The 15,859-nt window shown below is 34.5% G+C and overlaps 1 protein-coding gene across 1 annotated transcript; it reads left to right on the plus strand.

Annotated features, from left to right (window-relative positions):
* The first annotated feature begins 10,253 nt into the window (after positions 1-10,253).
* Positions 10,254-15,385, plus strand: LOC143606190 (serine carboxypeptidase-like 25). Its single transcript, XM_077082043.1, has 4 exons — positions 10,254-10,565; positions 13,102-13,484; positions 14,925-15,212; positions 15,329-15,385. Exons 1-4 carry the CDS (start codon positions 10,292-10,294, stop codon positions 15,383-15,385), a joined length of 1,002 nt encoding a protein of 333 aa, XP_076938158.1. The 5' UTR covers positions 10,254-10,291.
* The last annotated feature ends 474 nt before the right edge of the window (positions 15,386-15,859 follow it).

Genomic DNA, 15,859 nt, shown 5'->3' on the forward strand with positions numbered 1-15,859 from the left:
AAATTTAGACCTGGTTGAAGACATATCAACCTTTGAAGAGCCTATGATTAGAGTGGCACAGGTGAATCCCAATTGTTCTCTTATAGCAATCACACCGATAAACGAAGTTGGGGGAAATGATTCAAGTTCGAGGAAAAGGAAAGTAAGTTTGGAAGACACTGAACAGAACATGGTGAAATGGGCCTATGTTGTTTCTATTGATATGTCAACCACAAGGAAGAAGGGGGGTACATAGCACCTCAACTACCGAGCATACTCCGGGAACTCAGTGGGGAAATGTTCAGCTCGCTTTCGATCAAAGTTGGGTGGTTCAAACAAAAGCAAAAGTGGGAGTGCTCAACTTGTTAACCACTGGGGGTATGTGAGAAATTTTAAAGGTAAAAGTGCATTCACACTCGCCTGTATGGGTTCATCAGACATACTTAACATGAAGGAAAAAGAAGAGTCGTGGCATATCAACTGCCGAGCTTTTAGAGGAAACTCGGTAGGAAAGCGTCCACTTAGACCACCGTAAAAGAAAAATGAGGTAACGGTCCGGCTGAAGACCTTAACAAAAACTTAGTGCTGACCAGGAGGCAACCCGAACTTTTGTTTTATTTTTCTTTATTTTGTTTTTCTTTTTGCGTGTTACTCTTTGTTTGTGTTTTGTAGTCATAGTAAGCCCTAAGTGTGCGAAGTTCATTGTGGTTGATGTTCGGGTATTTTGTGTATATATTAGTGTGTTAATTATGTAGTTTTGTTTAGTATATTGTTAGAACTTTGGTACTTCATACGTGCTTTTGTATTTCAGGTCATTGATCGTTAAAGATGCTAAATTATAGACTTGTACAAGCATGGAATGATATCTCGGGAAGACCGAAGCATAAATTGAAGTCTTAGGAAGTGTTAGAAGGATTCGGGAAGAGTTTGTAAGAGAAACCTAAAGCCGATGCTAAAACTGAACAAGATGGGTTCACAAAAAGCGACCAGGAAGTTAAACGAGCATATCCTGGGCTAGAAAATGAGTTACGGAACCCATAATATATGAATTTTGGGTTTCTCGACCAGACGAATCTAAATATGAAGTTTTTTTTGGACCATCGCGCTATGTGATGGTCCAGGGAGGGTGACCATCGCGCTACCCACCGACGGGAAAGTTAGGGTTTGATGTTAATCTTGTTTTGACGACCTTAGACGCCCCCATTCAGTTTCAGACATTTTCTAGAGCAGCAAGAGGAGAAAACCTTCATTCCTATTCATCTCAAGGCCATAGATATGATCTAAATCGTCCGAATCGAAGACCGAGAGATGCCGAGACGCAACTAGACCCTTCGAGTCATACCCGAGATGTATAGTTTATAATCTTTCAGTTTATTTCTCATGTACTTGAACAACTAATTGTAATTGTTTTGATGTTAATCTATGAGTATTGATGTTTAGTATGTTCGTACAATCAGTCGGTTTAGGTTTATTTCTATCAGAACGATTAGTTTGTTGATTGCTATAATAATTGCTCATAGGATTGTTTGACCTGTTAATTGCAATAAAGCATACGTTTGCCCTTAGTTGAGTCACACTGGCAGGGACCGTTTGATAACCAGTGTCGTGTGTTAGCGATCGTGGATGCCTAAGGTTTAACCGGTTAGTCAGTCTGTAGTTGACACAAGATAGTTAATCTGTTAAGTTGCATGAGATTGCTGTTTGATTGCTTACTTGGATTCCCGTGTGTGATTTGCTTTATTTGATTGACTGAATCTTGAGCACTTGTTCATTTCTTATACAACTAAATTGTTTGCTAGTGTGATCAGCACTTTGATAGAATTCACTTCATAATGTTAGGAATCGATTTCACTGCACACTGACCACAAACTCCTCGTGGTTCGACACCATACTTACCCTGACTAGCTTAAGGTGATTAGGACACTGATTTACTTGTTTTTGACTAGATAGCGACAGTCTAGCATCAGTGGTCTAGTCAAGATTCGGTGGAGCATATAGTGTAATATCAAAGTTCAAAGAGTTTTGGTTAATTTTGCAACATTACTTATCAGCAGGACCTGTTTAACAAGAGAGATTTGAATCAGGTGCATGTGTCTCTTTCGTTTACTGTGATTGTTAAAATGTTTAAGTTCCCATGTATCACACTCGAATTTTAAATGAAAAATTACATTGGGGAGAATGTAACGTTGAAGTGTGGGGATGCCGGATTGGATTTAAAAAGGTGAAAAATACTAAAAATGTCCCGAATTTAAAATTTTTACACACAATGGAACATGATAGAAAGACTGGAACTGTTTGTCAAAAATATAATAAAATAATAATAATAATAATAATAATAATAAAATCAAATAAAAAATTTAAAAATAAAAATAAGAAAATAAATAATAATAATAATAATAATAATAATAAAAATAAAAATAACAATAACACACTTAATTTGGGATGTGTCGGTAGGCTCAGCCTTTAAGAATGAAAGGACGGTTTGGTTGTTGACTTAATTGATCCTTTAATTGCTTGATTTTAGTGGGAAACATCATCGGGTTTTGTTTTTTTAGCTAAGCCTGTGTAAGGACTGGGATGAAAGGTCGGGCCATACTGTAACATCTCGAAAATACCCCATTCAAGTATTGGGCTAAAAGTGACAATTCTGAAACTTAAAGGGATTAAAATGAAAATTTTGGGTTTCCAGACCCATCGAGCTACGCGATGGGCGGACAGAATTGAACATCGCGCTACGCGATGCCATTCCCTAGAAGTTCTGAAAAAGGGGGCGCCGCGCTACGCGATGGTCTAGGATCAAAAGGGCATCGCGCTACGCGATGACCCCATTAAGCAACCAGGGGACACGTGCCAACCACGTGTCAACACGTGGCAGCCTCTCGTGGATTGCGGCGTTGCGCTACGCGATGGCCGTGGGAAAGCCCCATCGCGCTACGCGATGGTTGGCAAAACTCGCCTATAAAAGGGCAGCTACGGGTTCAACCCATTTCATCCTATTTTCACATTCACAAACACACACTTAGTGTTGGGAAGCATGCTAGCTTTGCCGAGAAGTTCCGTGGTCCGTTTTCTTGAAGTTCGTGCGAGAATCGGGGTTCTGACGCATCGTAGATCAGTTAAGCGAATAGGAAACAAGGTTCTGCCAATCAAGCCGTCATTCTGTATTAGTATTAACATTCCCGAGTACTTATTAAGGTAGGGGTTCTGCCCAAATATTATTTTATTATTATATTATATGGCTTAGACCATAGTCAGAGGTATAGCTCAAAACCTTGATCATGATTATGTTTATAATAGCTTTATGCATGCAAAGGTTATAGTTAAAATAATGTTTCTTCATGATTAAGAAACATAAGCTTTTACATACAAGCAGATATAGTAGTTTCTTCATAATTAAGAAATTACATATCAGAGTTATAGTGAATTCAATGTTTCTTCTTGAAGAATAAACCTATCAATAGATGTTTCTTCATGAAGAAGAAACTTAACTCATGATTTGTAAATAAAATGAAAAGACTACGGGTCTAAATATTTTATTCAAACAAAAGATCAGTCAAGGTTTATAGCTATCAAAGCCAGACTAAAGGTTTGTAGCTGAATTAAGAGACGATCCGGGTATTTATATAAACTTATTTTATTATAGATCAATCATCAATCATTCACAAGGGTTTTCAAACGAGATCACCACATCATTCAGAAAAGACAACCACAATCACAATCATAGGTGAATACGTTAAACCTTTTACAGTCAGATAAACGGGTTGTTTATCTTAAACAGTCAATCAAATATGAGATTACGTGATCTCTAAATTTTAAGGGATTACGTGATCCCTAAGTCACAAGGTAGATAATAAAAGCAACTCAGACCGAGTACATGTGTGTCTGGATCCAAACATATCTGTTAACCTATCAATCAAGGCTACGTGGTCGCAAGCTAACAGACATAACGAAAGTTCTCTAAGGAGGCATCAGTTCTTGGAGAACCATAATTGTGTGTGTATGGCAGTGTCACAAGTTCCCAGAAATAAGAGACGTTTCTGCTGAGTTTGTTCCAAAACTATCTTGTCAATCAAATGTTTTCAGAGTCAACGATTCACCAGCATATCGCTGGCGTATTTTTCCCCCTCATTACAGGAAAAGCAAGTATAGCACAGATAACAAGGGAATAAGAGTCACTCTTGAAGTTAGATGCTCGCAGGTAGAGATTGCTCAGTTTTAAATAAATAAAATATGGTAAATTAAACAAAGGTTTTTAAACCAAATAATTGGATGTTTATTATCCAAGAGATTTACAAAATAAATTAATATTTTATTGTAACCAAAAAGACTTTCGCTAATAACCCGCAAATCTGATATATTTACAAAACAGGTACCAACTACGGGCGTCACACCCAGGCCCTAAGCCGGGGTGTGACACATACTCAAGCCATTTGTTAGATTTGATCACCAAAAGAAAATTTTAAAATATGAATAGACTATCAAACGATGCTTGGATAGGCTTAACGTTAAAGTATGCTAGATGGCTTGTGATATAAACATAAATAAAAATAATTCTAATTTAAGTGGTTAGTGCTTCATAGGTTTATGGTTTTGTAACCTTAAATCCTGTATTGATAGGATGCTCAAGGGTTCGGAGACTATGGGTCTTTATGCGGTATATCATCTGGGTATTCATATCTCCTAAGTGGATTATGAATATTAAAAGAGCTCAAAGAGCACTGCAGTTTATCTGCCAAACATAAGTTATTAAACATGATCATTACGTGCTTTTAAAGTACAATTACACTACTGACTTGATCATCCACGTTGTTAGTCATATGGGGTCACCGTGCTCGCGTCTCATTACCATTAAGAAACGGACCACACGGAACACGTCATATGTAAGCACCACAGATGAATTCGCGCATATTCACCCATAGAGATGGACTTTGGGGTGTTGCTTGATAATGGGGGTATACTATGTAGTGGGGACTATTTGCTAGTTAGTTACATAATTGTACCTTAAACATATCTAATGGCCATTCTGGTTGACTTTGATGCTTAAGTTTAGGTATTGGTTCGATAAAATATCCATGATTATTTTAGCTATTACATATGGGCTTAAAATGGTACACATCGTTGTGCATAGTTTTGATCATCTAACTCTAAGGTTTAAGTCAAGTTGGGTGGTCTGGCTCAGTAAAACCATAATGAAGCATGGTAAGGCGGCTTCAGGGCTTTGATGTGTGGGATCCACTTAATCATATAAAATAATGAGTTTGTCACACCTTATTTGTCCCGGTAAATATTAGGGCATGGGTTTAAGTGGATAGCAATACCGACAATCACGGTTTTTGTGTTATCTGTTAATAATAAAAAATAAATTGAGTATTTAGTAAAAACAGTTTCTGGTTCTGATTCCATTGTAAATCTTTTTCGGGACGAAAAAGGACAAGTGTGGGAATGTGATGTGTGGGTGAAATATCATGTGTTAAATGAGTCATATCACATGTTTTGTGTGTTTATATGCCGGAAACACGATTACTTTGTTTGAGTTTATGATTACAGGTGTGCGGAGCTTAAAGGAGCTAAATTGGAGCATAAGAGATGGAATGGAAATGAAGGTTTTATTGCATGAGGTGATAGAGAATTTGAAGACGAAAAAGTGGCCAAAAACGGGGCATAAATCGGAGTTTAAACAAAGAAGTTACAGGCGAAACACCATGGTGGGTGTCAGGCTCACCATAGCCTACGGTGACCCACCATAGCCTACGGTGGGACTGCCACCGTAAGGCAGAAGTTGAAGACCGTAGGCTATGGTCTCCACCGTAGCCTACGGTGGTGTGACCGTAGCTTACGGCCGCCTGGGCAGAAAAACGCGATTTTTAGGTTTTTTCTTCCATATTTAAGCCCAGTTCAACCCTAGGACGTATCCTAGCCCCCTTAGACGGTTTTGGGGGCATTCTCCACCATCTTAACACCTCCTAATCACCCGAATCATCCATGCTATCATCCATTCAAGAATCAAAGAAGCCATTCAAGATGCATATGCTAGGCTAATCCGCTTGTGACCATCTCCGGGTGTAGGGTTAAGTGGTTCATTGGATTTGTGGTACTTTAAACCTTAACTTTTGGATCTTGTTTGTGTGCTTGAACATACTTTTGGGTAATCAATGATATTTTCAGTTTATTAGTTTTTGATTTTGGTCATCAACAATTATGATTGAGTTCTTAGTGTCATTGACCGTGTCCTTAACCATAATATTGAGTGATTCATCATTGCCTAAGATTAACAATCAAGTAGATTATTGTTTAGCCGTGTCAATCAATTGGATCAAGTTCAAACGATCAACATAGCCACACATCTAGTCTCTTTGTTTATTGATTCAAACAAAGGTTATAATTCAATAGGTTTAATCGTTTATTCAATTTACTTCAAAACCTGAAACCTGGAGATTGGTTACCCTTTTTATAATTGTTTACAAATCAATTCATTAGTGTTTTCGTTTAACAAATCTTTGAAACTGCTTGACATTGTCTGTCCGTTTAGTATAATTAGTTATTAAGAATTAAACTCGATTAGCACTTTACACTGATTCCTTGTGGATTCGACACCTTACTTGCCCTTGCTAGTAAAGGTATTTTACAAATGTTTTTTATTGACCTTTCGACGTCGATCAAGTAGGTGCAATATACCTTTAAAGATGGAAGAGCAATGATTTTCGGATTCGTAAAAGGCTGCACTAGTAACTTGAGTCACAGCAAAGAAACTATTGGACTTAATTTTCACATTGAGCAAAGTCAAGTACAAGAAATTTGTAACTTACTCTAAGTTATTTATCGAAAAAGGATAGTTTCTGTTTCTAGAAAGAGTAAATGGGTTGAAAAGACACATTTATTATGCATGTGAAAGTGAAAGTAAAAGTGGAATTTGATGGTTGTGGGTCGTAACATCTAAAAATAGAAAGAAAGAAGACACATTTTGGTGTTGGAACATTGCTCGTGACTTGCCATTGCCATTTTGCTGAGGTCAAGCCAAACAATATTCATAACTTTACAAATCACTTTTTATATTTAATAATTCATAACATCATCATAGAAAGTTTGAAAAATCGAACCAGTCTGATTGATCATTTGAGGTATGTGTGTCGTTTGGTCATGTTACATGTACTCATGAAAAAACAAACTTATGTTGTTTGTGTTTCTTGTAGTATAGGTTTGAGATATTTTGGATCTAAGTTTGATTCTCAAAGATACGCAATACTAAACCTTTGTCTGTATGTGGTGATTAGACCATCTCTCATGCTAAACGCTAATAAATGTGTGGCGCGTCACGTATTCGGTTGGATCATATTTTCACTTATTTAAAAAATAAACAATATTTTTCTTTCCTATAATACGGGTTAATATGTTATGCCCTGTTTATCGTAGCGTGTGTTTGGGCTCCTTTTGAGAGCACGCGGTACATTGTAGAGAGTTCTCGATGTTCAAGTACGTCACAACTTGGTCAGGGACATTCTTTTTTGACATATTTAGGCATGCATGGACATCGATTAAAAAGAAGCGGTTGTGAATTTTTTAGCCAGTCCATTGAAAGGAAGATCAACACTCAGAACAGCTGATGTTCTAATCTTTAGATGGAGAGGGGAAACCCTCGTGTGTTAACGATGGGCCAGGTAGCCTTAAAAGTTGGTTCATGCAAAGTGATCAAATACTAGAAATCGTGCGTTGACTGTTGAACTTGGAAGCGTATTATTGCCCCATCACTAACAAAGTATCAATATTTTTTTTTAGTAAGAACCTCTATAATATTATTCAAATAATTATTAGATTTGTTTATGATGTTAATATGTTATTAATAGTTAGATGTTTATTTCTGTTATATTAAAAAAAGTAATAATAGTCAATTGCCTTCACCTCCGTTATATAAAAAATACCTATACTGATTATATTAGTATATTATATAAGTTGTTAAAATATATAATTTAATTATGATGTATTGGCGTAATTATTGAGATTCAAATAGAAAACATACGAGAATAGTCGTAAGAACAAATGCATTGATATGGTTTATAGCTATTTGAAAATCGGCTTCCAATGGCATGCCATTTATAAAGACAAATATAAGAGTAACGAGGTACCTATGGGTATGGTACTCGCATAAGAGAATGCCATGGCCTGCTGCTTAATTACAAAATGGGGTATTGGTACACGATAAAATGTATATGTTAGAGTTGAAAATTCTAGTTGTTTGTGGGCCCTTAATCTATCATACCAAATCATTAATCATATTTTAATTAATTATTTAAAAAAGAAAAAAAAATGGGTTTAGGATATCCGAGAGGGGTGTTGCAATTGGTTTGGTTTGACAGGTTTTGGGGTAGTTTAGTGTGTAAACGACATGATAGTATACTATTGGTGAACTTTGAGTACTTGAGAGTTGAGATGAGCACCCTTCCCTCCACGAGGACGTTTAACTCCACATACAAAACATGTTTGACAGCAAACCAAGGAAGTGAGGATATGACACAGGAAGAGTCTAGTAAACAGTTCAAGTGAACCACGAGTTCTTCATGGCGTGGGTTAGTTGTTGTTCACCACCACACTTCGTGGAGAGGGGGGAGGGGTGGTGGTGATGTTCCCCACGGCACCGCTGTAACCACGTTGAACCATGAAACCCCTCCACGCTGGTATATCCTATGGCCTTATAACAAAGGTCAAGAGTGTGATGTATTGGCTTTTATTATTATATTTTAATTTCATTTCAGTTATGCACCTCATATATGCTCTAGAGACTAGAGTCTTAAAAATTTGTTGGCATCTATAATAACACGAACCTTTTTTTTAACCCATCCTGCAAACCTAAAGTTGGTTCAAATTAGATTTATCCCATGCTTAACAAAGCGAACCAAATTGACAGTGATGGGATCTATCAGGAAGAAAAAGGTGTATATGAAATGGGCTCAAATCAATGTTTTAAAAACCGGTTTTTTACTCGTATCGTATTGGGCTTAAAAATGATACAGCTGTTCAACCGGTTGAATATTTTACCTTATAATTTCCTATAAATGCAACTTCCACTCCAAAAATAATCTAAAAGTAAACGATTTCATAACAAAAAATAATCCAAAAGTTAATCCATATAAAAGAAAAATAATTCAAAAGCACTCAGTTTTAAAAAAATAGTCCTAAAGTTTACACGTTTGATGTTAATTGTTGGGTTAAAATTAATTTTAATAAAATATGGGCGGCAAATATAAAAAATTTCTCGGACTTAAAATCGGTTTGCCGGTAGAAACCGGTATTTTAGAAAAAAAAACAAAAAAACCGCCTATACGATGTTCTAGCAAACCGACCAAAAATACCGGGCTTAAAATACCGACATGCTATGCAAAATCTGGTTTAACCGGCCGGTTTGAACCGGTTTTTAAAACACGGGCTCAAAACAAATGATTTCTACTCTAGGCATAATATGAACATAAGGCAGCCACAAGTTCAAAGTGGGTCAACGATTCAAAGTTTAAACGAACAACATCATCTCATCATTTGAAACCAACCACCGAAACGGAATGGATTGATTCCCAAATACCCGAAATATTCATTTACGTTGTTATTCACATGTAATAGAAAGTGAACTTTATGGATTGATTCCCAATTATAACCTTACAAGTAGTCTTGATGCGATGAGGCAGGGTCCGGGTGTGAGTGTGACTGGATGATTCACATCCAACCAAAAGCATGTCAATACGACGACACAACATGTCTTACTTCAAATGATTGACCCTCATGAAAGCATTTTTAGTCGACTTTTATTTATACTGAAACATTGCCATTTAATCTCTTTCATACTTGGAATAACATTGAATTAAGTATCCATGCATAAATCTGGAATAATCAAAAAAGGTATTTCGTTCAATGTTTACTATGTGCCCGATATGTCAACAAGGTCATATGACCTATAAAAAGTTAACTATTGAATCTTCTATACGACTATAATATGGTGAAACAACTTTTTTATTAAACGATCAACAAAGTATTTATTTACATAGATAAATTAGCAAGATGATCTACAAATATGCTTGATCTTATAAACAACCACAAGACTGAACCACTCAATGATTTCCTGCCGTTACACCCGTATAAACGATTATATTAAAAATGCATCATCTCTCCCACATTAATCCTGACCAACAAAGTATCAAATCATCTATTTTGTTTTAAGATTCAAACCACATCACTCCACCTTCTCTCCTATTTAATCCATCCTCATCAAAAAAATAACACCACCCACCCACCCACCTTTCTTCTCCCAACCCCCATACCACCACCACCCATGGCCAAATTACATAATTCTCCCTCATTCCTCACCCTCCTCTTCTCACTCCTCGCCTTTCAACTCACCAAAAGTGACAAAAATACCCCTCACTATCTTCATGAAGAGGAAGCTGACCGGATTACATCACTTCCCGGCCAACCCAACGTCTCATTCAACCAGTTCTCCGGCTATGTCACCGTCAACCAGGTGGCCGGCAGAGCCCTCTTTTACTGGCTTACCGAAACCCCTAGCCACCCTCTCTCCAAACCACTGGTCATCTGGCTCAATGGAGGTTAGCACTCACACACATATGTTTATGTACAATTATTATTATGCATGTGTTTCAATATATGTAATATGTGCATGTATGTATTATTATCATTATTATATTTTAAATGTGCAACTGTTACGTTGCTTCATTACATGATTTCAAAACTATAAACTTCTATTAAACTTTACTTAATTACATGTCATAATTCTTAAATGGTTGTTTCGTTGTGTGTTACATATGAAAAATAAAAAATAAGTATAGGGTAGTGGATTATGGATAACACCTAAAATAATCCTCTAGGGATCACTTCACTAGCTACTCTACACTTATGTTCCTAAGTGATGTGAAATATACATAGTTTTTTTATGTTTTGAATGATAAGTACTTGTATAAATCTTAATTCTTGAAACTGATTTTTGTCACTACCGGTCCCACCTAACGAATTGGGTGCTGAAGGTCCTAAATTTTAACGTATTTGTTCCAAACGATCCGCAACTAATAGAATCCTAACGTAGTTAGTATCAAGTCGCTGAAAAACGTTTTTGGTCGGAAAACTCAATATTTTCGTCCCAAACATATTGGTAACTTTGTATCGGACCTTTAGGAATCTTTTTTCTAGTAAAAGTCTCAATTATTGAGGTCGTCAGAAACCCTAGAACCATCGTCGGAATTGGTTGATGGTGCTCAAGTGGTGGTAGTTGGTTGGTGGTGGTTTCGGTGTTCAAGTGGTGTTTTCCGGCAACAAATTCGACTTTTCCGTGCAAAAACGTTTTCCCGGCTACCTAAAATTAACGGCTTTAGGATTCTGTTAGTCGCGGACCATTAGGAACAAATACGTTAAAAGTTGGAACTGTAATTAGCCAATTCGTTAGTTGGTATTGACCAAAAGGCAATAATTAGATTAATAAAAAACCAATATACCTTGTTTTTTTTTTTGTTTATGTTATTTGAATCAATGGTACGCCAAAAAAGATGTTAAATATGGTTGTATCTACCGTATTTAATGGGTGGGTAGATGTAATAAATATATTTTTCTTGAAAAAAGATGGAATCTTGAAAATATTTGGATATCTTTATAGGGTTAGAAATAATTCTCTGTTTGGGTACCTGAAAATACTGTGAACGGAATTCAGCCCTGTTTTTATTTCTAAACAAGGTTATGGCATCAGAAGCAAAATGCAGACTACCCTGAATCTATTTACGTTTTTTAAAATTATCTATTTAAACTCATTATACTTCTGAATTGAATTCGAATATTTGGTTTGTCTTGTTATTCATGAGTGGCTTTTTAGTTTGTTTTCAGAAATCATGATATTTGATTAGAAAATTGTCGTCATCTATTTTGATCATTTTTTTTCTATAACCAAAAGGACCAATGATTGAAAAACAAAATTTAAAAAAAAAAACATTTATTTATTTTACGTATTAATTAACACTTTAAAGTACTAATTTTGCTTACTATTTTTATTGTTTGAAGCAATTATGTTTAAGTTATATTGATCAACTTATTTTTATTCCTTTTAAATTTTTACACACAAATAGTTAAAAGGTGTTGCTAAATGTATCCTTTTTAACTCATTTTTCCATCAAGTTTTATATTAATACGATTCACACGTTTGTTATTTCTTTTTTGTCATTTTGTTATCTTTTATTAGAACTATTTTTAAAACACATTTTTTTAAATACGTTTTGTTTTTTTTAATAAAGAAAGGCATTTTTTCTGATTTAAAGTAACATTTTCTTATTATTTAAAAATAAGTTTTTTTTTTAAGTGTTTTACTTTTTTAGAGAGTTTTTTTATAATTAGTTATGAGAGAGAGTTTGCAATTTTTTTAAGTAAATTGTTAATAATAAAAAAAATAGGGTATTTATTTAATAACTACACAAATTTTGTGAATTGAGAATAAATACTTAATTTTAAGTGATAAGTAATATTTTAACATATAAATAGTGTTTAGAGGGGAGTAATATGTCAAATAAAATTGTTAAAGGAAATGAAAGTTCAGGGGTGCGAGTATGACAAGTAAGGAAGGGGGGGGGGGGGGGCACGTTTAACCTAACACATAGTTAAATAGCTTAAATTATTTCATAAAATCATTTAAAAAGGTAAAAATTTAGTCGGTCCGTGAACCTATCATTTTACATGCGGTTGTTATCCGAACTACTTGTTTCCAATGATCGAATAACCAAACCATATATGTTAAACCTATCCGTAAAAAAACCTAGAAATCTAAATACCTATAAGACTATATGGTATGAATACCTTTCTGCTTCCCACTTCAAGCTGCAACGTAGCGGCACACCGGCATCACTCAACTCCACTTCCTTCCACAATATGAAGGAAATGGTTACCAATTCACCAATTTACCGCTTCTCACTTTTTTATAAGTAAAATAATAAAGTTAAATTAAAATTTAACATAAATAAACCAATACCACATCAAATACTACCGGCCATGAATGAGATAATTTCTTCCCAAGATAAAATAAATACGTATAAATAAATAAATAAATACTTATTATTAATATTATTATTACTAACAAGTTTAATTTAACAGGTCCTGGTTGCTCTTCAATAGCCTATGGTGCATCCGAAGAAGTTGGTCCCTTTAGAATAAACAAAGGTGCCACCGGGTTGCACCTCAACAAATTCTCATGGAACACTGCTGCCAACATCTTGTTTCTTGAAACCCCGGCTGGTGTCGGTTTTTCCTATAGCAACCGATCTGATGACCTACTTGACACTGGTGATCATCGTACCGCGGAAGATTCACTTCTGTTTGTGATACGATGGATGGAGAGATTCCCACGTTATAAACACAGGGATGTTTATATCGCGGGAGAAAGTTACGCTGGCCATTATGTACCTCAGTTGGCACGACAGATTTTGAAATATAATTCGAAGTCCGGTTCCAATTCCATCAATTTGAAAGGAATCATGGTATGTTTTTTCATGTATTAGCAATCTATATAATAATTTGAAATATAATACAAATTATAGCTAACTTGCATGTCACAACAATTTTGACATTTTGTGAGCTTGTTTATTTTTTAGTATTATCCACTTGACAAATAGATGTGTATCCATTTATTTTTCTTATTTGTAGTTTCTAAATATTTATATATATACAATTTGCACGTTTTCTAGGTATTATGAGTTGTATATTGTGCATTAATTTTTTTTTTCAAATTTGTATATTTTACATTTTATCTTATAGTTTTCATATTTTATCTTTAGTCTATACATATTTTATTTTTTATAAATTTGTCACAAAGTATGTTTAATTTTTAACCCAAATATTTTTCTATTTTCAACTTTGTTGTGCAATACTTTTCATCTTTTGTTCTCCAATACTTTTTAACTTTTTTTTAATTTTTAATGCTATATATTTGTTACTATCATTTACTTTTCTCACTTCTATTTATTCCCCTAACAAAAAAGTTTTCTATTTTAATTTCTCTTTTTCAGCTATTTATTTAACTATTTATTTGATATTTAATTTAATATTTTCTTTACATATTATGCGGGTTTTGTAACGTAGTTAACATATATAAAACAAGTGCAAACATAATTGGTAATAAAAGCCAATATAGACGCAATTGCGCAAGCATAGAAAGTCCATTGGTCTACATGCTTGAAAACCGTTGGTCCACGTGACAGCCTTAAGGTGTGTCACGTCAGCCATTAATATTTTAAATTTAATAATTTTTTTGATAAACTCTCTAAGATAATATTTTTTGCCGGACCCGACTCGGGGATAGGATGCTAAATTAATAATTCGCTAAAATTATAAGATAATACATTTTTGATAATTTCTTTAGACCCCATATAAAATATAAATTAATAATTCCTTATATATAGCATATTACATGAATGATTTATGAAGGTTTCTTGAAAAATGATTCAATTGTATTTTGTTTTTTGTTGAAATCAATTTCCCCTTGAATCTCGTCTCTAATTTTCTTTAGCATGGTAAGAACTTTTGGTGTTATTTTCTCATAGCTCAACAAAAAATTGTTCAATGTGATTGCCGCTTTAATAGCTTCGTTTCGCGAAGGGGCTCCATTGTAGAACTTTCATCATCTTCTTCATCGATATCATCTTTATTAATTCCAATAACGCTTTCAATAATTTCTTAATCAGTCAACAACTGTGCAACTACATTTTCTTTTGGGTGGGTCAGAACATTCTATTATAAATAAATAAAATATTAATTAATATATAAATTAATAATTATTAATTTATCAATTAATTAATAATTTTTTTAATTAATAAATTTTGGTGGTCCCAAGTGTATTATTTTATAGAGTTTCTACTGTACATGAGTATCGATACAATCATGTTACAATTCAATTTTTATGAATTGTAATTTGGTGTTAGGTCGGAAACGCAGTGACGGATAACTACTACGACAACCTTGGAACGGTGACGTATTGGTGGAGCCATGCAATGATATCAGACAAGACGTACCACCAACTCATAAACACATGTGATTTTCGGGGGCAAAAGAATTCAAACGAATGTGAATCATTGTACAGCTATGCTATGGATCAGGAGTTCGGAAATATTGACCAGTACAATATTTATGCACCACCTTGTAACAACTCTGATGATGGTAGCAATCACTATTCCCGTCAAACCATGCACTTGCCCCATCGCCCACGTCAGGTATTAACAAAATTTGTATGGCTTTTTTTTTTTTTTCCAACACCATTTTAGCTTTCTGTGGTTTATTATCCTTTTAGTTTTTATTTTTCCTTTTTCTTTTAAAACAATACTATTAGGCTATGAGTAGTGTAGGGCTACAAAATGGTGGGATTTTCGACACGTCAGCAAAGTGACGATTTTCATTTTAGGGTTGTAGTGGTGATGTAGCCCCCTTTTTATATAGGGGTGGTTTTCATCGTTTCTAATATTTATATATTTTTTATTTTAAGGGAGTTAATAATATACTTAAGGTTTGATAATGAAAGGGCTTAACAAATAAATGAGATGTTATAACTCGTTTAAAAGTTATCTGGGTTTCGTGAGACTCATGACCCGCTTATTCTTTTTTTTACTATAAATTTGTTTCTTAATTATAAATAATATCTCTTTTTAAGAAAATTGGATATTAATTTTAATATATTCCTATTTTATAGGATTTTAATATCAAATATTTGGTAAGATTAATTTTTAATATAATGAGATGTTATAACCCGTTTAAGGGTTATCTGGGTTTGGTAAGACTCTGAAGAAACACCAAGTGAACCCTGGACAGATTATAGATAATCTGGGGGTCAAGTAATGTTTCCCACGGATGAGATCTAGCTGAG

The sequence above is a fragment of the Bidens hawaiensis genome, unplaced genomic scaffold, assembly GCF_021521415.1.
Source record: "Bidens hawaiensis isolate Kalapana, Puna unplaced genomic scaffold, B.hawaiensis_p1.1 tig00073449_1, whole genome shotgun sequence".
Taxonomy (NCBI): domain Eukaryota; kingdom Viridiplantae; phylum Streptophyta; class Magnoliopsida; order Asterales; family Asteraceae; genus Bidens; species Bidens hawaiensis.

Coding starts and splice junctions, on each gene's coding strand:
- LOC143606190 (XM_077082043.1), top strand. CDS start 10,292: ATGGCCAAATTACATAATTCTCCCTCATTCCTCACCCTCCTCTTCTCA. Junction 13,485..14,924: donor TCAATTTGAAAGGAATCATG/GTATGTTTTTTC, acceptor ATTTGGTGTTAG/GTCGGAAACGCAGTGACGGA. Junction 15,213..15,328: donor TGCCCCATCGCCCACGTCAG/GTATTAACAAAA, acceptor CAATACTATTAG/GCTATGAGTAGTGTAGGGCT.